This window comes from Nannospalax galili, unplaced genomic scaffold (genome assembly GCF_000622305.1).
Source record: "Nannospalax galili isolate Female #2095 unplaced genomic scaffold, S.galili_v1.0 scaffold206, whole genome shotgun sequence".
In the NCBI taxonomy this organism is placed as follows: domain Eukaryota; kingdom Metazoa; phylum Chordata; class Mammalia; order Rodentia; family Spalacidae; genus Nannospalax; species Nannospalax galili.
In genome coordinates this window covers 6,245,994-6,270,939 of record NW_008358101.1, presented here as the reverse complement: position 1 = coordinate 6,270,939, position 24,946 = coordinate 6,245,994, and the positions used below count along the sequence as shown (strand labels likewise).

At 39.7% G+C, this 24,946-nt stretch overlaps 1 protein-coding gene across 1 annotated transcript in view; it reads left to right on the top strand.

Annotated features, from left to right (window-relative positions):
- The first annotated feature begins 2,378 nt into the window (after positions 1-2,378).
- Col9a1 (collagen type IX alpha 1 chain) overlaps positions 2,379-24,946 on the top strand; it is a 94,209-nt gene continuing 71,641 nt past the window's right edge. Inside the window, exons 1-10 of the mRNA XM_008856332.2 lie at positions 2,379-2,522; positions 3,013-3,086; positions 4,007-4,084; positions 4,203-4,335; positions 9,205-9,601; positions 20,605-20,688; positions 21,473-21,493; positions 22,880-22,954; positions 23,283-23,318; positions 23,433-23,495. Of these exons, the coding sequence (XP_008854554.1) occupies positions 2,509-2,522; positions 3,013-3,086; positions 4,007-4,084; positions 4,203-4,335; positions 9,205-9,601; positions 20,605-20,688; positions 21,473-21,493; positions 22,880-22,954; positions 23,283-23,318; positions 23,433-23,495 (975 nt within the window). The 5' untranslated portion in view covers positions 2,379-2,508. The remainder of the gene's footprint in view (positions 2,523-3,012; positions 3,087-4,006; positions 4,085-4,202; positions 4,336-9,204; positions 9,602-20,604; positions 20,689-21,472; positions 21,494-22,879; positions 22,955-23,282; positions 23,319-23,432; positions 23,496-24,946) is intronic.

The window sequence follows — 24,946 nt, the reverse complement described above, 5'->3', positions numbered from 1 at the left end:
GCTGGCTTGCTTCTCATAATTTCTAGCTGTCAGGAAATTCTCCAGCGGCACAAGTCCTCCTTTCACATAACCTCCAAGTCACTCAAACAAATAAGCTGAGCTCTGGCTATTGGTAGTTCTGTCCTGAGCCAGGATGGCTGCTCAGGGCATGAGGATGTTCATAGGAAAAAGATAGGGCCTGTGGGAAGATCTAGAAAAGTGGACATGGATGTCCTTCTGTGGATGGGAGCTGGGATTCCCAGTGGATGGGCCTGAGAGGAAAAGCCATGGGAAGGGCATGAACAGTAGCAGCATTTGCTTGGTCAAGGCCCAGACAGGGACTCTCCAACAGACTGAGGGAGGTAGAAGTCCAAAAGATTTCACTGAAACAGCAAATGAGGGATGATTAGGTGAGTAAAGTACTTGGCATGCAAGTCTGAGGACCAGAGTTTGGATCCCAAGAACTTAAGTAAAAGCCAGGCAGGCATCGCAACTACCTGTAATCTCAGCACTCGGGACAGGTCCCCAGGGCACGCTGGTAAACTAAATTAGCTGGAATTGGTAAACTCAGGGTTCAGCAAGAGACCCTTCTTCAATAAATAAAGTGGAGAGTGATAGAAGACACCCAATGTCAACTTTGAGCCACTGCAGGGCCACACAGATGCAAGTATATGCCCACATGCAAACACATACATACATATGTACACACACATACCACATGCAGTAAAAGAATCATCGGTGTTGTTTTACAATTTAATAAAAATTTAATCAGTTAAAACATATAGAAAATTCAAGGAAGCAAAACCACCTCAAAACTACTTTGTGTTAGACATCGTGATTTACTCAGATGGTTGGACCCCCGATCCCGAGTTCCTATGTTGACGTGACACCCTCATTCCCCCAAGATGGGGTCAGAAGTAGGTCATGCTAGGAGTGGGGGACAGGGCCAGGTGTATTCTGTCTAATGCTACTAATCTCACAGATTAAGAAGAAACAACAGGAGAGGACTTGAGGCCACATGTTACCAAGATTTCTAATGGTGGGTTGGAGAGCTGGCACACAGTGAACAGCAGCCATGCGGCTCTGAGTGAGTTACCTGGGATCTGTGTTCTCTGTCTAGTGAATAGCAGTGCGTTTATATGTAATTGTGAGAATGTGACTCGACTTCAAGCATCAACAAGAGAGGGAAGCACATAACAAATTGTCAGTTATGAGGACAGTAAGGATGCCAAGTGATGAGTTTGATGTAAAGCCCTTTATTTGTGCTAATCTCATTTGATTCCCCTAGCGACTGTTTTTATAGAACTGTTTTCATCCTGTTTTTTTAAAGTCATATCTTTCATTTTTTGAGAATTTCATATATGTGTGTTGTATTTGCATCATTTTTATCCCTCCCAGAGCCCCCTCCAACTCTTCTCATGTTCCTCCCACTCCCTCTCAATTTCTTATTCTCTTCTTTGATTATTATTATTACACTTACATCCATTTATAAACATACACACATAATACACTGAGTCCATTTACTTGTGTACATGTGTTTAAGGCTGACCACTTGGGAGTAGATAACTACTAGGCAGCCAGTCCCTGGAGAAAACTGAATCTCCCTCCCTCAGCATCCATTTATTGCCGGTAGCTCATCTTGATGTGGGACCCCGTGACATTCCCTCTTCCCGTGTCAACTGGTTTTGTCATTATGTAGACCTTGTTAGTCTTTCATGCTGTGGAGATTTTAATGGTACAGCTTCCCTATTATGTCTAGAATGTAAAACTAGCAGCGGGTAACTTGTCCCTCTGGCTCTACCTTCTTTCTGTCCCCTCTTCTGCCATGTTCCCTGAGCATTAGGTGTAGAGACTGCATTGTAGAAGTTATCGTTAGGCCTAGGAACCTCACAGTCATGTATTACAGTTAAGATAGTTTAGTAACAAGGAGGCTAACTAATTTGCCCAAGTTCATGTAACTTGACAGCTTTACAAGAAGCTGGTTTTAATCCTAGATTGATTAGGTAGCAAGACTCCTATGAGTTCCTACAGCTCTGCCTTGTAATGTGCAGCTCTTTGTTTGATCCCGTGGCCACTAAAATCTTCCACAGTGTCCTATAGTAGTTCTAAAAACTTCCACTGTGTTCTACAGCAGTTCTAAAAGCGTCTACTGTGTTCATACAGCAGCATGCCTGGACCTTTATGGTGAATTTCCCCACATTCTGAATTTTTTTCTTTTCAGCAAACCTCTTTCCCATTTAATCCCTCCTTCAGTATAGCCTTGCTAGCTTTGAAGGCACACCCCTGGCTGGGCTTGGGCTTACAGGGCCGCCTTTCCCCACCCCTTTCCTCTGCTTCAGTTTCAAGCGTTATTAGATGCCTCTGGTTCACTCTCTTTGCTTTTAGCCCTCTGAGGGGCAAGAACCACCAAGGTTGGGGCCAGAACATTCAGTCCTAGAGGAACAGAGAAGGAGTCCGGGGGAGCAGAGACTCCCTTCCAACCCCTTCTTCACAGGAACTGTTGGCAACCAAAGAAAACCTGCTAGGAAAATGAAGAACTTCTGGTAAGATCACGACTCTGGAAAAAGTGGAAGAAGGCAGGCTAGGGACCCTCTGAACCAGGGGTCTATGTTTTTGCAGTGGTGGTAGAATAAGAGGGAGGTGAGAAACGGAGAGAGCAGAGGGAGAGTCAGAGGAAGAGACAGGAGAGGATATGACAGAGAAGCAAGCTCCAGAGGTAGAAAAGAAAGAGGACACAGTCACAGAAAGAGGCAGAAAACCAAGATGAAAGAAAGCAGAGACAGGACAGTGGGTGCAGAAAATAGACCGTGGGATCCTGGGGAAGTGTGACCAATGATACAACAGGGTTGGCTGGAGCCAGGGATGTGCTTATTGATTGAATTTCTAAGTGAGGTTTCAAGGTGGGGTTGAGTACAGTAGTATGTGTTGGAATTTGGTTGCCTTCATCAATTAAATTGTTAGGTTTAAAAATATGAAAGTAGCTCCCTTCTGGAGGGATTCCCATTTGACTCATTTTCGTTCTCTCTTCTTCAGGAAAATTCCAGTTTTCTTCTTTGTATGCAGTTTCCTGGGACCCTGGGTATCTGCGACTCCTAAGCGTCGCCCAAGTAAGACTCATACTTTCTGGTTTGAAGTATCACTTGTCACCAGAAACAGGCAGGGCTGTGATGAGACAGGGGTGTGGTTGAATGGAGATTGAATATGGTTGCACGGGGTCCTGCATGCCTTCTGCATTCCATCATGCTGTGGAGATTCTTGGGTGGTTGTTTTTTTGTGCTTGGTGCTGAACATGGAAAAGAAGTCCTGACTGGGATCACAATAGGCAGGAGAACTAGGTCTAACTCAGTGCCTCCTTCAGATGGTGACTGTTGAGGAGATACATGGGTGAATGGATGGATTTTCCAAGAACATTTTGGGTCAGGAGAGAGATGAAGAAAATGTTTGATGTACTTTGATGGCTAGGCCAAAGCTTTGTAACTGGAAAATGCTTTTTCTGAAGTCTAGGAAGCCTATTATTAGATGAGTCTCATCAAGGCACCTGGGGTGGACAGTTACAAGGATTCTTCTGTGGTCGAAGATTCCTAAGAACTTCACTTTCTGGGAGCCTCACTGAAATGGCTCAAGGATGGCTCTGTACTCTCACTGGCACTCTAAAATTGATGGTGTTTAAAGAATATTTTCTAGCCCAAACCACTAGAACTTTTCCAAACAGGCCACTGACCCCATGCCATTCAGGACGCTGTGCAGCTCTGGTTCCAAAAGGAACAAATTCCTACCTTCCCCAAACAGGAACATTTTTCCAGCATAAATTATAATATAACTCTGTTCCTTACATCCCTTCTAGGGGAAGTTGAAGGTGACTGAATTATGATCCTGGATCCATTGAGTTAAAGTTAAATATACTACATACAAGCAAGCTTACATAACATATTTTAAGCAATTGCTCAGTATTAATGTCGCTATTATTATTTTATTATTGGTGTGTCTTGTAGTGGATGAAGTAGGATGGTCACTGTTGCTTTTGCAGGATTTCCTGTCAATTCTAATTCTAATGGTGGAAATGAACTTTGTCCCAAGATCAGAATTGGCCAAGATGATTTACCAGGCAAGTAACAATGGACCATATTGAAATCACAAGCTTTCCAAAACTGATATGCTTTATTTGGGAAAGGTATAGAACCAGTCTCATTTTCAACTCTTCACTTTATATTCCCATTCTGTAGGGTTTGACCTGATTTCTCAGTTCCAGCTAGATAGGGCAGCATCTCGAAGAGCTGTCCAGAGAGTGGTGGGATCCACTGCATTACAAGTAGCTTACAAGTTGGGAAGCAATGTAGACTTTAGGATTCCAACCAGGTAAACCTATCAAAAATACTCTATCTATCTTCCTTAAACACACTTAAAAATGTTTATAGCTGTGCAAATTTAGACATTTTTCTTGTTTTATGTTTCTTGGGTCATTTTATTTAAGATGAAGGGTATAGCTCAGTGGTAGAGCACTTACCCAGCATGCATTAGCCACTGCAAAAAAAGAGGGGAATTTATTCATCTATCAATCGTTCATTAGTGCCTGAATACTGCTCTTCATGGTCTTGGTATGTAATTTGCTTTCCATTCCAGGAATAAAAACATCACTGAGACTATTATACATTGATTCAGAACATGTTCTTAGTGCTTGGCTTTCTGTTTTTCTGTAATTCGTCTGGTTTTGACTGAAAGGACCCTCTGTGGAGAGCACCAGAAGTTAAGCATAAATTTAAGTAAGAGCCACAGAGTGGTTAGAAGGCTCACAGTGGTGCTGTTCAAGTGTCCTGGTGCTGAAACAGAGCTACATGCAGTGCTTAGCTCCCAGAAGACACCAACAAACAAAATGGAAGTAATTATAACAGAAACACTGTAGTAATACCAATACATCTTCTACTTTATTTCATTTTCTGGAATTAATCCTTAAATGCTTTAAATTCTTTATAGCTGAGGCTTTTTGGTGTATGTGTATTTAGTGAGTAATGCCATTGTTATGGAAGAGCTATACTGATTTAGGTTTTATATAACCGACATACCTTGTGATTATTATGATTATTATATAGTTTTGAGTTTTTAGTATATATAGTCATTGCACAAACTAATGAATTTCATCGTAGCATTTTCATATATGTATATGTGTACTCTGATAGTGTCCACCTCAATTACTATCTTGTGTATCTACTCCTCTCTCCAATTGATCTCCTTCTCTCGAATTAGTTTTCATTCTACCTTCATGTCACATGTATGTGTATATATATATATATACACACACACATATGTGTATATATATACATTCAATGAATTGCAAACTAAGATTCCTAGGGTAGTGAAAAAATGAAGGCTTCAATGAACATCAAATTGTGTAGGTAAATAATGATTAACTAGAATAATGAAAGAATAGTATAGAACATCTGTTTATAAAATGAGAATGTTTTTCAAGTTAGAAGAATCAGATATACTTTGAAAACTAAAGATAGAAATTCATATTCTGGGCAATATGTATTATACAAGAAATGTGTATGGTGCAGTCTTCTTACACATTTACTAACATTTAATTCAATTTCCTCACAGCCCTCACACTGGGACATTGTATCTGTTGTTGAATGCAGGAGGAAATTGAATCCCAAAAGTTTAATTTATTCACATGTGAAAATTAAAGGGTTGGCCCTTGCCAGGAGGACTGAACCCCAGGCAGCATGATTTCAGAAGTTTTTCTAAGCACTACTGCATGCCGAGCCTGGATATCTATCATGTTTGGAAAGAATAAACTCATGGTTCTAGTTTCCTTTCTGTTGCTGTGATAAAACAATGACAAAAAGCAGCTTAGGTGAAGAAAGGGTTTATTTGGCTTTCACTTCCAAGTTACAGTCCACCACTGTGGGAAGTCAGGATGGAACGCAAGCAAAACTTCAAGCGGAAGCCATGGGAGAATCCTGCATGCTGCCGTACTCACAGGTTCACGCTTGGCTAGCTTTCTCATATAGGCCAGGACCACCTGCCGTGGCAGGTTGGGCCCTCCTGCATCAATTAACAATAATGTCAAGCCCCCACAGATTTGCCTACAGGTCAATCCAGTCTGGGTAATCTCTCAATTGAGACTCCTTTCTCAGGTGACTCCAGGCTATGTTAAGTGGACAGTTAACAGCCAACTAGGGTAGGCGTGACAGCAGCTGCAGCCACTTCATTTACTTATTTGTTCATTTATTTATTTGGTTTTATGTTATTATTTATTTATGTTATTATGGTTTTATTTATTTATTTATTTATTTATTTATTTGTTTTTTTGTTTGTTTGAGTGTTTTACCTGCATATATAAAAGTACACTTGTATTGTGGTGAGTGCCCATGGAGGCAAAAGCTGAACGACAAAGAAGGTGAAGATTGGAGTTGTTACTAGGGAGCAGGTAATTTTGGTTTATAAAAGACTTTTGTCTGTTCTGAGATGGTGGAAACAAAACAAACAGTAGGGTCTAGAGTGTAGCACATGCCTTTAATTCCAGCACTAGGAGGCAGAGTCAGGAGGATCTCTGTGAGATCAAGACCAGCCTGGTCTATATAGCAAGATCGAGGTCAGCTGGGGCTACAGGAAGACCCTGTCTCAACCAACCAACCAACAACAACAACAACAAACAACAGCAACAAAATCCCATTAGTAGGATCTTCATGGGAGAAAAAAATTATGCTACATAATGTAATGTGAGATAGTTATAATTTATACTTATTTATATTTATAATTATTTATTGAACAATTATGAACCAAAAAGTTTTGCTTCCTTTCATTATTTATTTTGGGAAAATAGTAGTGTCATATTCTCATCTCCCATTTATAAATATGTTAATCTTTTTTTCCTAAGCAACATAGACCTTACCTTCCTTTGTATTAAGTTATAAAAATGCTTCAAGGTCCAAAGACTTTTGAATCTTTTATTCAAACCTTTATGGTTCTGCATTTAAGGTACTTTGTGAAGATTGTAATATAATAAACAAATCTTTTATAGACAGTTTCTTTTGAATTATGTATGTTGCCAGGTTTACTTATTGATAGACATAGCATATTTGCAAGAACAGGATCTCAGGTGTTTCAAAATACATTGGGCTGATTGCTCTATAAATTAGGTTTGTGAGACATTTAATAGTCAGGTATACACAAATATATATATGTATATATAGTTTATTCATATGAGCCATAAAATGAATTTCTTCTCTTATCCTATTGACATACTATACTAACCTAGTCTGAAAGATAATTAACATGATAGTCATAATTATATTTGTACACATATATGTATTATCTTCATATGTATGGAGAGACACACAGGTACCCATGGTGTAACAGTATATACATGAGATATTCTGTGAGTATTCTAAGTGAGTATATTTATAAATGAAGAACCTTATTTTTTTTGAGACTAGTCTGGATTTGACACAGTTATGAAAAATACGAAGTCAAAAGAAGTGTGACAAACCAATTGAGAAAAATAATATAATAAAAAACCCCAAATATCTAGCCAGGCATGGTGGTACATGCTTGAATTACAGCACACAGGAGGCAGAGACAGATGGAGCTTTTTGAGTTTGAGGCCAGCCTGGACTATATTAATGAGTTCCAGGTCATCCGTCAGTTGCATCATGAGACCCCCCATCTCAAAACAAAAAGAAAAAAAAAACAAAACAAAAAACACCCCAAACAATTACAGATATCTGGAGTGATGTAGTTTGCTCTATTTTAGGAAAAGAATAATTTATATAGTTCTTATTTTTTCTTCTTTAGTCTAAACTGAATTTTTAAAAAAGGATGTGTTAAAAACTTCTGTGTACTTTATATATATACATATCCTGTAGTTCAGTTCACTAGTTATTATATAGATGAAATCAGAATCCTCTGAGATATTTCTTTTTACCTTTCTCCACTTTTTTTATTATTTTCATGTATATACATGTATTGCCTACATGTATGTAAGTGCACCCATGTCGTGCAATGCCCATGGAAATCAGAAGAGGGCGGTGGATCCCCTAGAACTGGAGTTATGGACAGTTGTTAGCTGCCATATGGGTGCTGGGATTTGAACCCTGGTCTTCTGCAAGAACGTCCAGTGTTCTTAACTGCTGAGCCATCTCTCCAGCTCCTCTCTTCACTTTTTGTAAGAAGGGAGATGCACAACATAATTTTTATCTGAAGGAAGATTGTTTGGAATTCTGGGTCTTAGCATACAATCATTTTCAGAAATGCTAAATTTTCTTATTTAACAAATAAGTTTTATTTAGTTTCCTTAGATTCCTTTCTTGTTGAAGAATTTTCTAATGTTTAGAAGAAAATAGAAAGATAAGATTTTCAAGTCCTTGAAGCTGATGTTGGCATTTAAGATCCCCAAGCTGTAAAGTTTTGTGTTCAGAACTTGCTTGAGTAGATCTGGGTAGTGATCTGTGGATTATGGTCTTCATACAGACTAGAGGTACCTCAGAGACGCTACTGGTTCTATGCTGCCATTTAAAATACTTAATGATGTTGGTAGATTGAGGAATGATGATGGTGCAGTAGAGAAGAATTAGTCATCCATTGCTTGTCCCGCGTCCAGTGGTAAGCAATCAGCTGCTACTTAAGCATCATGCTTTGAACTCTCTGGAAAAGACAAACATCCTTGGTGTGAAGAAGTTTTAAGTGAATTCTGTGTAGTTATAATTCTCAAAATGTTTTTGTGGGCCTGCGTTATAATTGTGGAGAATACTTAAGCAATTATGAAAATTACAAATAATTTTAATATGTGTAGTAATAAAAAGTTAAAAACTACTTTAATTAAATGATTTTTTTTTTTTATAAACCAGTAGAGATAATTTGGACTCTAAATGATCTCTTCTCTTACTTTTGAAGGATATGTTGCCAGAACTTTGCAAAGATGTGTTTTTTTGGCTGGGATGGAATTGCTGAACAGCAGTTCTTTGGGTCACATAAATAGCACCATTGTTAGAAACCTTCATCAGAGGTTTGTAAAACATGTATTTAAGGTGGAACATTAATGTACATGAATGATTGGACTTCTGTGAAGTCTTTATGAGATGTCATCAAAGAACAAACACTGCATAGTTTTCCACACTGTAGCTTTTCTGCAGGTCTAGAATTTAAATAACATGAAAATGGAAAATGGTAAATATGTATGAGTACAGGAAACAAGGTTTATATTTATTATTTTCACATTTTACTCAGGCATTTGTATCCCAGTGGACTGCCTGAAGAATATTCCTTTTTAACTACTTTTCGGATGACTGGAAGCACACTTGAAAAGAACTGGAACATTTGGCAGATCCAGGATTCCTCAGGGAGGGAGCAAGTTGGCGTGAAGATAAATGGCCAAGCCAAGTCTGTTGTATTTTCATACAAGGGACTGGATGGAAGCCTCCAAACGGCAGTCTTTTCAAACTTGCCTTCCTTGTTTGACTCCCAGTGGCATAAACTTATGATTGGTGTGGAAAGGAGCAGTGCTACTCTTTTCATTGATTGCAACAGGATCGAATCCTTACCCATAAAGCCAAGAGGCCAGGTTGATGTGGATGGCTTTGCTGTGCTGGGAAAACTTGCAGATAATCCTCAAGTTTCTGTTCCAGTAAGTATGAATTCACAAAGTACGATCACAATTGTAGTTGAAAACAAACCCAATTGACTAAAACTCATCACCTTAGACATTTTTAATCATTAGCTGAATGTCTAACACAATGAGTGGTTATTCACTTTTAGAAGTTCTTTCAATCTATCACTTATTCAAAAAGCCTTTCTGTCAGTTAGGAGGATAGTCTGTGGCATACAGAATGTGGAGTTTTAGTTACTCAGATAATCTTAAAGGAGGTTCAAGTTTACTTGGAAGATATTATACATTCACCTGGAGCTCCCAGAAGCTTTTTGAGACACTGCTATTATATATATATATTATGTATAAACCTATATAACTAATGGGAATATTCAAAGTTAGTCAGATAGTCTGTGATTCTTGGAAGCAATGAATTTTGAAAAGGAAAGATTTGCATTGGCTAAAGAAAGGAGACAGTGCATTCCAGGAGAGGGAAGGACAATTAAGGGATAAAGAATTCAAGAATAAATAGGTCACATTCAAAAGTCTAAAGAATTGCTGTTTTTGGTAATATGTATGTATTAAGCTGAGTGGTTGGGTTAGGTGGGTGAGTGATATTAAGTGCCAAGCCATGAGAAGTAAAGTTAGGAAGTCATCTGGTGCCTGATCAACAAGAATAAAAACTCTATAGTGTGATCTATATTTATTTAGAACTAGGTCTGTGTGACAGTATAGAAGTAAAAAATTAAAAAAAAAACTTTGTGTTTAGTTATGTGTGTTATGTGCACTAGTGCAGTGCCCTTGGGGGCCAAGAGAGGGGTATCAGATCACCTGAGACTGGAGTTACAGTCAGCTGCCTGATTATGGGTTCTGGGAACTGAACTCAGGTCCTCCGCAAGAGTGGTATGTGCTCTTAACTGTCGAGCCATTCCCAGCCTGAAGAAAAGAATTTTAAAAAATATTTTTATTTGTTATTTTTATTTTATGTGTATGAGTGTATTGCCTGCATGTATGTGAGTGCATCCATGTTGTGCAATGCTGCAGAGGCCAGAAGAGGGCTTTGGATTCCCCTGGAACTGGAGTTAAGTACAGTTCATAGCTGCCATGTGGGTGCTGGGAATTGAACCCAGGTCCTCTGCAAGAGCAGTCAGTGCTCTTAACCGCTGAGCCATCTCTCCAGCCCCCAGAAAAGAATTTTACCACAGAAATCAAAGGCATGGAAATTCAGAATTATCATAATGATACCATAATTGTACCAACCCATTTAGGGTTATCATTTTGAGTTGTACTTTCAGTGAGCAGTAATCCTTTAAAAGAATATTTTATAATATTGTGAAAGGAATTAAAAATATATGATCTTAGAGAGGATGCATTATTTTGGGGAAACAGAAGAATATAGAGTTCAATATAAATAAACCATTGATGCTAATCTTCCTCTTATGCTGTTTGGGCCTATTAAATTCTAGTCACAAAACCAATGTCGAAGAGACCAGTAAGGGTGATACAATGGTTTTGAATTGTTTCTGTGCACTTTTCTAGGGGGGAAAAGGTTATCATGGATCTCAGTGATGGGATTGTTCAAATAACTTGTTTTCAAGGGAAGAATTATGATTAGTGTGAAAGACAGTGTGAAATTTCTATATTCTGTGATGGACAGGAAGCAATTTGTAACTGCCACGTTACTGCTCTGACTTGTAGACTCTTGAGAAAATATTTCTTCATTTAATGAGTCATCACACCTCAAGTGGCTGGGTTAGAAAGCCGATGTGACCACTGCTGTGCATGTTGAAATTTTGTGCAGCAGAATCTTCACAATGATGTGGAGTGGCTTTTAGGTAATACGGAAATTCTATATCTCTGTCATTTCTGGACCTGGGCAAGGGAGAAGAGGATTTGGGTACTTCCTCAAGTTGATGTGCATTAGCCAAGTGTTTAAAAATTGGTTCATTGACTTTAAAAAACTTCAAGTTTTCAAAATATACTTCTGCATTCTGAGTGCCATTAAATTGTTTGATTTCCAGAGTGGCAAAGTCTCAATATTACTTTATTATGCTGTATATGCCAACAGTATCATAGCTGGCTATAGATTTTCTGATAGATCTAGGTTCATCTCATGTCACAGAGAAGTTTGTGCTCATTATTTGTATTTTATTTAGGCATATGTAGGAATGCAGCTAAGAACCTAGCATCTGGTTTTATGATGTGTTTCTGGTACACCAAGGAGCTTTTCTAAGTCATTATGGTCACCAATGTTGAACAGGAATTCACTATTTTTTCCCTTCAGATTGAATTCTGAACTCTTGTCTCCTTCCTGAAAAGAAAAAAGAAAACATAAAGCTTCATTAAAGTTCAGTATCAGAAAATGATGATGGTAGTAACAATAATAATTAAATTATATGAAAATTATAGGCCCCCCCTAAATCCTGCCTACATTCATGGACTGCAAGTGACAACATCAAACTCATACTTTTCACTAATGTAGTTTTCCTCTCATCATTCTCCCTCCTCCTCCTCCTCCTTTTCCCTTCCTCCTCCTCCTCCTCCTCCTCCTCCTCCTCTTCCTCCTCCTGCTTTTCTGCTTTGGAAAAAAGTCTAAAAGAGTTTAAAAATCATCTTAGTAGCCTTAATACACCAATTTGAAGTTTTCCAAATCCTTTCCTTCTAACCTTTGATCTTTACAACAATTTTGAAAAATAACAAGTGCAGATAGGGTCATCTCCACTTCTTGGATAAATACACCAAGCAGGCTCACTGGCTTGGAAGAAACAGTTTTAGTTATACCATTCATATAAGCTACCTTGTTTTCCTTAATTCCAACTAGCTTTTCTTTGGGAAAAAGAACAGCACACATCTTTCCTTTCCTTATAAAATATCTCATCATTTGTACTTTGCACAGATTCTTCAGAATTTTTTTCAGCACAAGCAAAATAAATGTTAAAAAATACTAAGATTGTGAAGCGTATATCATGCCCTCAATAATTAATTCTGTTTGTTTATTCTTTTAGCAAACTTTCATTAAGTGCTTATATGCTAAGTGTACAAAGTCAAGTGAATCACAGATGTAGTCTCCTCAGGCTTTGCAGGGGGAGGTGTTGATGTAGGCAAACCATGGCAGTGAAATACATGGTGACAGGATAGTGAAATATGTTGTGTGCATGCTGTGGAAGCAACTGAGAAAGATCCTCAGTCAGGTCAGTGTAGACATGTAGGAGAGGCCAGGCCAATGATGCTTCCTAAAGGAGATGATATCTAAGAAGGATCTGGGAGATGATAAGGCCTGGTATTATAGATAGATCGATTCTCATTTGGACATTCTTGCATGTATCGATTCATCCTTTCCCAAACTGTTTTCAGATTTCTTATACGGCTCCTCTCTGTTTAAAATTAAGGTTGTCAAGTATACGTCTACAAGGTCCAAGCGTCCACTAGTTGCCTTAGGTCCTTGTTTTTACCTTGCAGCCTATAGTCTTTGACTTTTCATCAATTTTGTTAAAATCTGAAGTTGCTTGGGATTACTGAAGACTCGTAATGACAAAGGAGGATGGCTAGTGATATTTCTATATCTTGAGAGGCAAAACACCTATACCAATAGGCCACCTTTCTTTCACTTCAAAGACATCAACTAGTCAGTGTCACTTTGTGAGAACAATCACATTACAAAAGAACATGAAACAACTTGAAATCAGAAAGGCATGCGTGCTTTTCAGTTTTTTCTTAATGCAATTGGATTCATTCTCATCTTCAACACTCTCTATTGATTATTTGTTTCAGGGTCAACACTAGCTTTTCTTCAGTAAATAAATCAAAAGCAAAGTGTCCTCTCCACAGGTATTATTAGCTGTCAAAGGCGGCAGTAAGAACTGCATAATAAAAATGCAGCCACAGCACTTGATGGATCACTAAAGCTAAAAGACTCACTTACATTATAGCTGTTTGTGATTTTCCCCTTTCATCCTATCTTGTGTTCCTTCTCTCATTCTAAATTGGAAAAAGAAACCAATTTCAAGAGGTTTTCATAAGCTGCTCATGTGGCCTATAATTCAAACACATTCTCATCATTTATAGTTATTTAGTGGGCTCAGAGCATTTTATATTTTTTCCCTATGCACTGCTATAAGTTTGTTAGTTTTGATTTTAAAGCAATAAATACCTATTTCCTATTCTCCGTTGTGCCTGTATTTTAGGATGGTGCCATTTATCCCACTGCAAAGCTTGGTTTCCTGGCAGCTTACCATGAAAACATGTTATTTTATGACGGGTTCTTTATTGTTTGTTGTCAGCATGATTGCCTAGGAGAGTTATTTGGTACAGCTCTATTAGAAAACAAAGTTAGCCTTTCTCTCTTTTCAGGGATGTACATTGGGAGTTTGGGCTTGTTTGAAGGAGGATAAAAGTTTATGTGGCTTTACAAATATATAACTCAAGCCACTCTTCTCTTAAACTGTGCATATTCCTAATAAATCAGCACAGAACATGGCAGATTTAATGTTTTTAAAAGTATATCTCAAATGCCTTGTTCTATTTTTTTCATTAGATTCAAAGAAAAATATCAAAGCTGGCAAAACTGTTGATGGAAAAGCTATCTGTCTTTTTCTTTACTCTGTAGAATTGATTCACATTAACCTACAAATGTGAAACAGTAGAAGTTTCATGCACAGTAACCCGAGAAAATATATTTTGAGGTCGTGATTAGCATTATTTCTGGTGTTTGAGAATGCTTCAGAAAGTTGTGTTTTTAGTGATTTAAGGAATATGTAATATATCATGCACAATAGCTAAACTCTTAAGTTTGATAATTAACTTTTTGACATATTTACATTTTTCAAATACTTTTTAACTTGAAGTATCAAGTTAAGGAAAAGAAATGTTACTCTTATCTCTATATATATCCATGGGAAATACTTCTCTAGAACTGATGTGCTTTTTTTTTCTTTCTGTTGCTAGGATTGAACTACTGAGCCACATCTTTAGTCCTTGAATATTGCTTAATGATGATGATCAAAATGTTTTTTTTTCCTTTTGAATCAAACCTAGTATACTGTATTGTAGGGTGCATTAACAACATCAATTGGATTTTCCACTAGGTGGCAATGAAACTAGAGCTGCTGACATATAAGCCATGGTTGAAGAAAGGTACTGAATAACTAGAATAAAAATAAAATGATGCCTAAACTTACTTTTAATTAAAAGCTTAAAAGCACTAAACTTTATTGGCCTCAAATATTGCTCCCCCAAATCAGTGTTATCATCTATAAAAATGCATATAGGTTAAGGTAATAAAGAAAGCTTTATTAATGCCTCTATGGTTAGTTTCTTCGGTTTGATCTGGTATAGAATCATGGGCTTTTAGAGCTGCAGGAGCCTGTGAGTGCATTCAATTTAAATCTCTCTGTTTATAAATGGAGCACAGGGTAAAGCCCTGCCCCAAATCACAGTGAAACTAGAAGGCAAGTGCCACCAATTATTTCTTAGCATATTGCTTACCCATCCCTCTGTGTTCAGTCATTAATATTCACCAACTGTCTATTAAATGTCTGCTAAGTTATAGGCATACTTTAGGTGACCAAAGGAAGACAAAAGTTAATGGTTAAATGGTGCTTACATTCTGGTTAGAGGCACAATGTTAACTGAACAGTTGATGGTATACCAGGAAATTATAACTGATATGGAGGAAAACAGTGTGGAGCTGGAGTCTCTGGGCAGATGGCTTCATTGTGAAGTAAACATTTTTGAGACAATCTGAAGGAACTGAGGTAGCCTGTGGATATCTGAGAGAGGAAGACTCTCAAAAGAGAAAACACTAAGTGAAAGGAATGGGTATTGGTGTCACCTGATGTTTGAGGGTCACTGGCAAAGCAGAATGGCTAGAATAGGCAAAGAGGACGTGGAAAGTAGTGAACAAGGCTGCAGGGGCGCTGTGGAGATGGTTGGAGAACATGGATTAGCTTTGTCTTTGGTGCTGTGTGACATGGGCAGCTCTCAGGTGTTCTCATTTTCTGAAAGAATCCCTTTGCTTTAATTTTACAATATACTGTAGAGGATAAAGGAGGACAGAGGCACTTGGTAGCTACTGCAAGAATTCAGGTAGAAACAGTTCTTCCTTTGGTGGTAGATTGATTCAAAGTGCTTAGATCACAACAGTTGGAGGATTAAGAAGAAAACAAAGTAGGACTTGGGGTACAAGAGGAAAAAACCCAGTCAGGATGATACTAATATTTTTGGTGTTTTTAGAAGTATAATATTGCCATTTACCAACTTGGGAGACTATGGGAACAGCAGGCACCAAGAACGTTATCAACTGGCTTAGAACATATAAGATTGATAGGCATTAGGCATTATTAGGTATCTAAGGGAAGAGGCTATGGAGGCAGTTAAGCATGAGCTTTTGGAGATCAAGAGGCAGTATCACCTTGGAGTTGTGAACATGTTTGTGTTATGAAAGCTATGAAGTCATCAAGAGATGAGTGTGATGCAGACAGATTAGTTCTGAAATAACCAGCATCTTAATTGAGAATAAAGAGTCTGTGATAGGGGTGTGAAACAGGAGGCTGTAGTGTCCTGAAAGTCAAGAATAAAAGACCATTTTGAGGAGGATGAGATAAGAAATTGGTTCAAATGCTGGAGAGGTCACTTAAGATGAAGACTGAGAGTTGATGGCTAGTTTTTGAGACCACTGATGGTGAGTTGGTGAAAGATCCATTGGCCTGTTGGGGATGAAAACTCAGCGTGAAAGGATTCAAGAGAAAACAAGGAGAGGAATGGAGACTGAGTTTTGAGTTCCATATAAAGATGAGTAGAAAATAGAATGGCAGTTGAAGAGGATATGGAAGGAGAGGAATTTCTTCTCAGCAGAGAGCTTGGATGTGTCATTGTAGCTCAGCTTGCAACTTTATTTTTTAACTTAAAATTTTTTTTATTTTTGAGAATTTCATACATGAGTGTTGTCTTTGTATTATTTCTATCTCTCCAAGTCTCCCACCAACTCCTCCCATGCCCCCACTCCCTCTCAATTTCTTGTCCTCTTTGATTATTATTGTTATATATACATGCATACATTCACAAACACATAATGCCCTGAGTCCATTTAGAGGTGTTCATGTGTACCTGTGTTTAGGGCTGCCCACTTGGGATTAGATAACCTCTCAGGGAGCTAGTCCCTGGAGAAAACTGATTCTCCCTCCCTCAGCATTCATTGGTTGCCTGTAGTCCTTCATCTTGAGGTGGGAAACTTGCAGCACTTCCTGGTGTTTCCTGTAGTAGCTTCCTGCCTGGAAGTAACAAGCAAGCATGATCAATTGACTCTCATCACAACACCCTCACAAATCACCTCTTCCCATTGAAGATTCAAAATACCTTCATAAATCCAGTCCTCTTCCCATTGAAGATTCAAAATACCCTCATAAATCCAGTCCTCTTCCCATTGAAGACTCAAAATACCCCCATAAATCTAGTCCTCTTCCCATTGAAGATTCAAAATACCCTCATAAATCCAGTCACCTCTTCCCACTGAGGAAAAATCTTTGATGACAATCTGATAATTATCTCCTCAAAATCTTCAAATTCCTTAGCTTAGGATTCAAAATGTGAAAGACCCAGATGTCTGCTCTGCTCCAGCCAGTCTGGGTTCTTGTCTGTACACTGCTAACTGCCCCTTGGGCCTTTGGCCTGTTCTCTCTCTTCAGAACCTTAACTTCATCCTCCCATCTCCCATCTGCTTATAAAAATCTTAATTGCTGTCTGGAACTAAAGTTTCATGTCACATGATAATTTTAATCAGAAAAATATTTTTGCCAGTTCAGCTGTTTATAGTATTTTTGCCAAAAGCAATTTTAGTTTAGGTATGGTCTTATATATTTGGTATTTTTGTGTCTTCCACAGTATTTTCCTCAAAGCACGTGGCCATTTTATAAATATATTGAATAAATAAATGACTGTGTTCCAGGTCTGCTAACTCCTGCTGCTTCTTCCTTTCACCATGCTGCCCCAGCCTTCTCTGTAATCAGATGAGTACCACATACACATATTTAATTGCATTTCCAGCACTATGTTTGGAGCTGCATGGCTCGGTCTGCATAGATTTGGGGAGACTTCTGATTTTAAGGTAGCTCACAGACTCCCGTTCAGTAACTGGAAAATGTCACTTAGAGGAGTGTCTTTATGATGGTAGAAACTCACCTTTCTTCACAAGTGGAAAATTAGAGTGAGATCTGAGACCTCAGTATTTTTTTAAATATCTTTCATTGCTGACTAGACAGAAACTTAATGAAGCTTCTATCTTGCTAGCAAACAATATCTTCAAAGTATTCATTTTAATTAATTTAATTAATATCATTATTAATTATTATAATTAATTTAGCTACTGCTTCATGCTTGTAAATCATGAACATAATTCAGTTTGTGTAAATCAAGAATGTGGCACTCTTATTAATCTAGAACCAAGTTCAAATACTCAATAATCAGGGCTAGAGAGACAGCTCAGTGGTTAAGAGTACTGGCTGCTCTTGCAGAAGACTTAACTTCAATTCCCAACACCAATATAGCAGCTCACAACCATCATAACTCCACTTTCAGGGGATCCGATGCCCTCTTCTGGCCTCCTTGGACATTGTACACATGTACTGCACTTATATACATACAGGCAAAACACTCACACATAAAAATAAATCAGTTGATTAAAAAATATTCAATAATCTTTCTCAACAATCTAGAAAACTAAGTAGAACACTAGACCTGTTAACAAAGAGTAGAGTGTTGGGGCCCAAATTCCTCGCTTTAATCTATCATTGGGGGGCATTACTTTAGCTTCAGGAAAAAAATTATCTTAATATATTCTAGAAACGAGTTGGATAATGCTAAATCTGAACAGATGTGAGGTTTTTGACACCCACATCACTCAGTTAACCTTGGGAGAATGGAGAAGCATTTCATATTTTAATAGGACACATATTCCTAGGGTATATTAGGTTCTGCTTAATCGCTTTTTAAAGTTTTCTCTATTCGTCTTTTTTCATCTTAAAAACTGTAAACTGATTGTAGAGAGGGGAATATCTTTGGTTTATATAGACCATTTCCTTACTGTGTGGCTTATCCTGGGATAAGTAAGAATGTTGCCTAAAGGACTAAATTAAAATATTTGTCACATACATTCAAAGTGAAAAGTGAGTATTCAAGGAGAAAAATGGTTCCAGGTATTAAAATGAGAAACATGGAAATCAGCATTTTAGCTGTATAATGAAAGTGACTTTTACCAAAGCACTCTGCCAATCCTCCTTAAAATAATTAGCATGCAAACTAGAATACATATTGCATGCCAAAAATGGTTGTTGTATAGATGATTATTAGTGCGTAGGTAGTGTTTATGTGAATGCGCAGATGTGTTCAGATACCCTCGAACTGTGTGGCACTTGGAACAGCGCGGCCTGTATTCACAGATGAGATACATTTCATTTCCCCATTATTTTGTGCCACAACTGCAGTTTTGCATATTTAAACAGGTGTACAATTTATCCAGAAAGTACTACATTTGTGAGAAGACAGCCTAATGAATTACTTCACACTTGTAATAAGTAACTTTGATGAACTATCCAAACAAAGGATGTAGGTTTCCTTGGTAGCCATATAATGAATGTTTATCAGGGTGAATTATTTTTCAAAACTAAAATTTCACATACCTACAATGCAAGCCTAATTTGGGTTACCAGTTCACAAAGGAGGTAGTGAATAAAATTGTGTGAGTAGTCTTTTATTTTGAGGATTGAGGAGGAAGAATAAGTCTTTTCCTATTCTGGCAAAATTCATATCTAGTCATTGGGGGAAAAGAACTGTAATTCTCCTTTCTATGTGATATTTTGTCATACCCATGAATATGTAACTGCACACAGACACAGCTGTCAGTTTTTAGAACAACACTAGTAATTCTGTTTGTGTAATAAAAAACAGAAAATAGGAAAAGTTAGACTCCTAATGGAAGTTTCTTGAACTAGTCCTGAAGTTTCTAGAAAATGGCAGGACTAAGCTACCACAGTTTTACCTTCCAGTGCTCTCCCTTCTGTTCCTCTTTAATATAAATGTTCCACTGACAAATATTTGCCTACCTGTTTCAAAACCATGATGCACTGTGGGTGTTAGGAGTGTTGAGAGGCACAGTAGAAAAATATTCTCAGTTTTAGTGTTAGAAGAATCAGGATTTTCCCTGCCATTTCCTATCTGAATGATCTATTGTGAATGAGTTGATCTATGTCAACTCATAAGAAAGATTGACAACTGTCCCACTTTATCCATCTGGGAACTGCTTTAAATGCTATACATGCAACAGTCATTAAAGAAAAGTTTATTCTGTTCGACTTTCCACCTTCCTTGTAAAATTTCTACCCAAATAAAATATCTGGATTTCAAATCTTTAGAAGTTTATTTCTCTTCATCCAATAAACCATACTATGCAGAATTTAGAATTTAAATATTTTGAACTCCTTCCCCAACTCCAGATTTCTCTCATTCTTTCCACCTTTAGCCCTTGCTCTTTGCACTGTGACCACTCCAGGGAGAGCACTTTCTTCAGGACTAGGTTTTCATTCTTCTTTCTGCTTATTCTCCAAGCTGTCACAGCTTGCTATCTCTGTCTGTAATCTCCCAGGTGAAGTGTTAGAGTGTATATGTCCTGTGGCCCTCACTAGGCCTGGTTTCCTGGGCATGCACTCAGTCTTACTGGCTTATGACTCAGAGCAGTTCTTTGCTCCTGCTGAACTGCTTTTTAATAGAATCAACCACTGGAGGTTGTGATGGGAACAGAAATAGGAAATCCGCGTTAGTGATCTTATTTCCTGGCTGGAGTAAACTAGAGCATTCAATGATCAGAGAAAGTTGGGAGGAGCATAGAGCCCATTTCCATTAGATATTGTGTACTCATGGAAAATCTAGAGCTTTGCTTCACTGAGCTCAGTAAGTCTGAGTTGGTTTCTATACTGTTAAGAATTTTTAAACCATGGTTAAACAAAAACCCTCCTTTGTAAATAACCCACTGACTGTCTGCTGTGTTTCACCAGTTTGAACTCCAGTGGATGCTGATCCATTGCGACCCTCTGAGACCCAGGAGAGAAACTTGCCACGAGCTGCCAGTCAGAATCACAGTGAGTCCCTCCATCACCTACAAAGGCCACTTCTGCTGTCTCACCCCCCTCCACATTACCAGCCTCCTACCTCCTTGCCTTGCCTCCCGCTTTGTATTTACCTAGAGTAGTGCTTTGTTGCATTGACTAGCCAGGTCTTAAGGAAACAGGTCCCACTTGCTTCCAGACTGGTGAAAACTATCACCTAGCAGACTGGTGTCTGTCACTCATTTTGGTGGCCTCACCATCCCCACTCCCAAGCATCTCTTCAAAGCACTGGAGGACTACCCCCCTATAGGGGCACAAGACCCTCCAGCAGGCTCTCTAGGTCAGTCAAAGGCTGCAGTAGAATTCATGGTGTTCGGGAAGAGCTGCACCCTTCAGGGCCTGTCTGTGTGACTGCCAGGAAAGGGTTAAAGGGGACTGTTGTCATTTTATCCGTCCTCCCAGGCCTGCTAGCTCTCCTCCAATCCCCTGGACCCTCTCCAGAGCCATTCATAAACAGAAAAAACCTAGGTTTCCCTGACCAAAACACATTTGCAACCAGTACTCTGGTGCACTTTTTTGCGGGACCAAGTGCCACTTTATGCATGTAGTAGAGATCCTGAAGCCTAGAGGGTGTCAGACCGCAGAACTCTGACCCAGGATTAGCAGAGAGAGACTGACATGGCCTGGACCGCAAGGGGCAGTGGAGCTTTTGGGCTACGACTGCTGCTGTCCCTGCTCTGCCTGTGCGCTGCTCAAGTAAGTTGTATGGGAGTTTGCCGGACACCTTCTCACTTTGTCTCCATTTTTCTGTCTACAGCCCAGCCAGACCACCGAGGAGGTAAGCTGGGGGCAAAAATATTTGCATTTTCCAAGTGTGTAACAGGAAAGGTAGGTGGCAGTGCTGCCTTTGTGGTTGTGGGAAGGCACAGAGCATCCTCAGGGATCTCAGACAGGTCTCCGGGCAACCTGGAGTATCTCCAGCAAATGTCTAAGTCGGGGCCCTAGATGACTTCTTTGTGTTCCGGGAAAGGGGCCCCTCTCCCCCACTTTGATCCTAACCCCAAAAGCCAATACTCGGGATAGTATGTGACTCAAGATTAGGGCTTAAGTTTTAGCCTGCTTTGCTTTTGCTTACTCACCCCTCCTCCCCCAGTCCACATCACAGTCAAGGCAGGTCTTTCTGGGTAAGACAGAAATTCAGGTAGGCTCAGTCTAGCTCCCGTTGCCCATGGGAGAAGCCACTAAATCCTGTGAGTCCTGCTCAGTGAGTCCTGCTAAAGGTGCAGGATGGAGCCCAGCAGCCCTGGATCCCTCAGAATTCCAGCAGCTTTCCTCAAGGCCTTGTTTTTCATCTCTCCCAAGGACTGGTGTTCAGGGAGCCAGCAGAGGTTTGAGGTTTCACTTACAAAGACCCCATTGTAACCTGTCTGGTCTGTGGAGTTTAGGAAAACAAAGTCTTCCTTGATGAAAGAAGCTTTTTTCTCTCTCCCTCTCCCCCTCTCTCCATCCCTTCCTTCCTCACTCCCGAAGCAGAAGGAAGCAGGGATGGTAGAGCAACAAGTTCCTACTGTTTCAGGTGCCAAATTCCCTATAGCACCTTCAATATGTAGCACTCTGTAAGGAGAAAAGGGCTCGCCGGCCAGGGTCCTTTTGAAGTGTGAGGTGGTTTCTAAGCAGGTCAAAGACCTCTTGTGAGGTAGTGCCACTCAAGTGGAACTAAAATGAAGCCAGACGCCTGGTTCCAGGCTTTCTTACCCAACGCTTCCCAAACTTAAAAATCACCCCCACCCCCACAAAGAAAGATTTCCAAAGTGATAGTGTTTACTGTGGGTAGTGGAGTTTCTCTGTTATTACCTCTTCAATTTGAGAAAAAACACTGGCCTGCAATTCAATGGAGGTATCAAATGACCCCCATGTTCTTTTTAAATTCCTTTTGGGGAAAATGGGCATTAGATCCTCCTTCCCAAGACCCTTCTTTTTAATGCACCCGAGAAGGTGAGGCCAAGTGATTCCCTCCTCCCATTCTGTGGACATCAATCTGACTCCACCCCGTGCCAGTTTATAACATAGAAGGTGGAAACACACTTATTATATTAATATGTCTTAAAAACCTAGCCTCCGCAGGGAGGCATCTTTACTGGTGGAGGTAGGAAGGCAGGACTGCTGCTTAGTGGCTCAGGTTGTTGCCTATTCTCCACTAACCCAAGTGCATTATTTTTAGCAGAGAGGTCCTCCTGGTGAAGAGGGGCCTCCAGGGCCTCCTGGGCCCCCTGGAGTTCCTGGCATTGATGGCATTGATGTAAGTTTATGTCTCCTTTGTTTCCCAGTTCAGCCCTTTCCCATACTTCTGCGTATCTGATGGTGTTTAGAGAGGGCCTGGCGACCCCTTTCTGTCACTTCCCTAGACTTAGTCCTGGATGTGAGATTTGTGGATTTGATCCTATAGCCTGGGGATTTTTAGAGAAGAGACTTAGTCTTGTACTTGTGGCCCAGTGGATCATGAGCCTCTACTTTTAGGCCCTCACCCTCTCTTGGCCCACATTTGTGTGGTGGGCATGCCAGAAATTGTCCCATGGGACCCCAGTTTCTTTTGCTCATTGGTTTCACCTTCTTTTCTATGTCTCCAGGGTGACCGAGGTCCAAAGGGTCCCCCAGGCCCTCAGGTAAGTCGACTGGTGCCATGGCTCCCCACTTCCCTTCTTTGATGTATTTCATAGCCACTCTGTTCCAAGAGTCTGAACTTTGCTCCATTTTCTCTCCATCTCCTTCCTGCTCAGGGTCCTGCAGGAGAACCCGGCAAGCCTGGGGCACCAGGCAAGCCAGGCACACCAGGTGCTGATGTGAGTTGGGGAGAGTGCTGGGGAGAGATTCCAGCCCACTGGGACTGGCGGGGGGGGGGGGGGGGTGGGGGGGGGTGGGTCCCCTTTCAGGCACGGGGTTGGGGGTGGGCAACGGGACGGGGACACAACACACACTGAGAGGCTGTTGTGGCCACCTGCAAATGTCTTGTGAAGCAAAGCTGTAGATACCTACCTGGAGGTGCCACAACATTGAGCCTGGCCATTTCCTTCTCCAGAAAACAGCAACCTTCTGGGTTCTTATCTCTTACAGTCAGCTCCCTGTTACCCCCATCAGTTCTCAGCTCCTCTGTTAGGACAGGGAGTAAGGGTGGCCAGTGGAGGTGATGGTGTGTGTGAGTGGATGGCTAAATCCACAGCAGGTAGCCTTCACTCTAGCCTTTCCTGGGGCACTCCCTGGATTAATTTAGAAAAGATACCTGGAAACGGGGTGTTGGGGAGTGGTCAGAATATAGAACAGGAAACTTTTCAGTCCTGAGAAATATAAAAAAGGAAGTATGTACAAAGTGAGTGAAGCTGTGTGTGGGGATAGGTCAGGGGAAGGAAGTGCTCAACACAGATCAAACAGGAAGTTAAAAAACTAGTTTGACAGGAAGCTCATTTGCTGAGCTATTTGGCAATAATATTTCTCCAGAGTAAAATGGCTTTCCTCCTTCCTTGTATGGTACTTATATTTCCTGAGGTCCTTCTGCAGACAGCCCTTGTTTTTGTCTCTGGGATACTAAAGCCCAGTGTTCGCTCTCCCAGGGGCCTCAATTTACCCTCCCAGTCCAGTTATCACTTATGTGTTTTGCAAAACATAAAGAATTTTCTAAATGAAAGTGCTCTCAAACATACACCTATCATTTCCAAGATTTTTTGTTAGTATTTAAGACAGCTCCTTTATTTTGAGAGAAAAAAAACCCAGCTGGATTTTAGTGGTTATTCAGAGGTGTTGTCTCTGTCATGAGTACTCTAGCAAGGGCATTTTTCTATATCATTTAGTGCTTGCGGAGACACTTTATTTTATGCTTCAAAGCTTCAAGTTTGAACTTTTTGTGTATGTCAAATGGCAGTCCATGTGTACCTTTGGATTAGCATGTGGGTAATAATATCAACTGAATATGGAACTCATATTTGGATAATACACACTGAGATTATATAACTTATTGGCTGTCAAGGTTTTTGAAACTGAATTACTTGAAATTGTCATGCCATCATAAAAAGGTCTGATAAATACAAGTCCATTAAGGCGAGCTAGCAGCTTAATAAATGTTGATTTTCTTTCTAGTTTCCTTTGAAACTTCAGCCAATCATTTTGAATAAAAAAGAAAATTTCTGATTAAATCTAAAAAATTATAATTGAATCATAAAAGATTCATCTGAAATCATGTCCTCCTTTTGAACTTCAACAGAGTATAAGAATGCCAGACTTATCTCTCCCTCAGTCTATT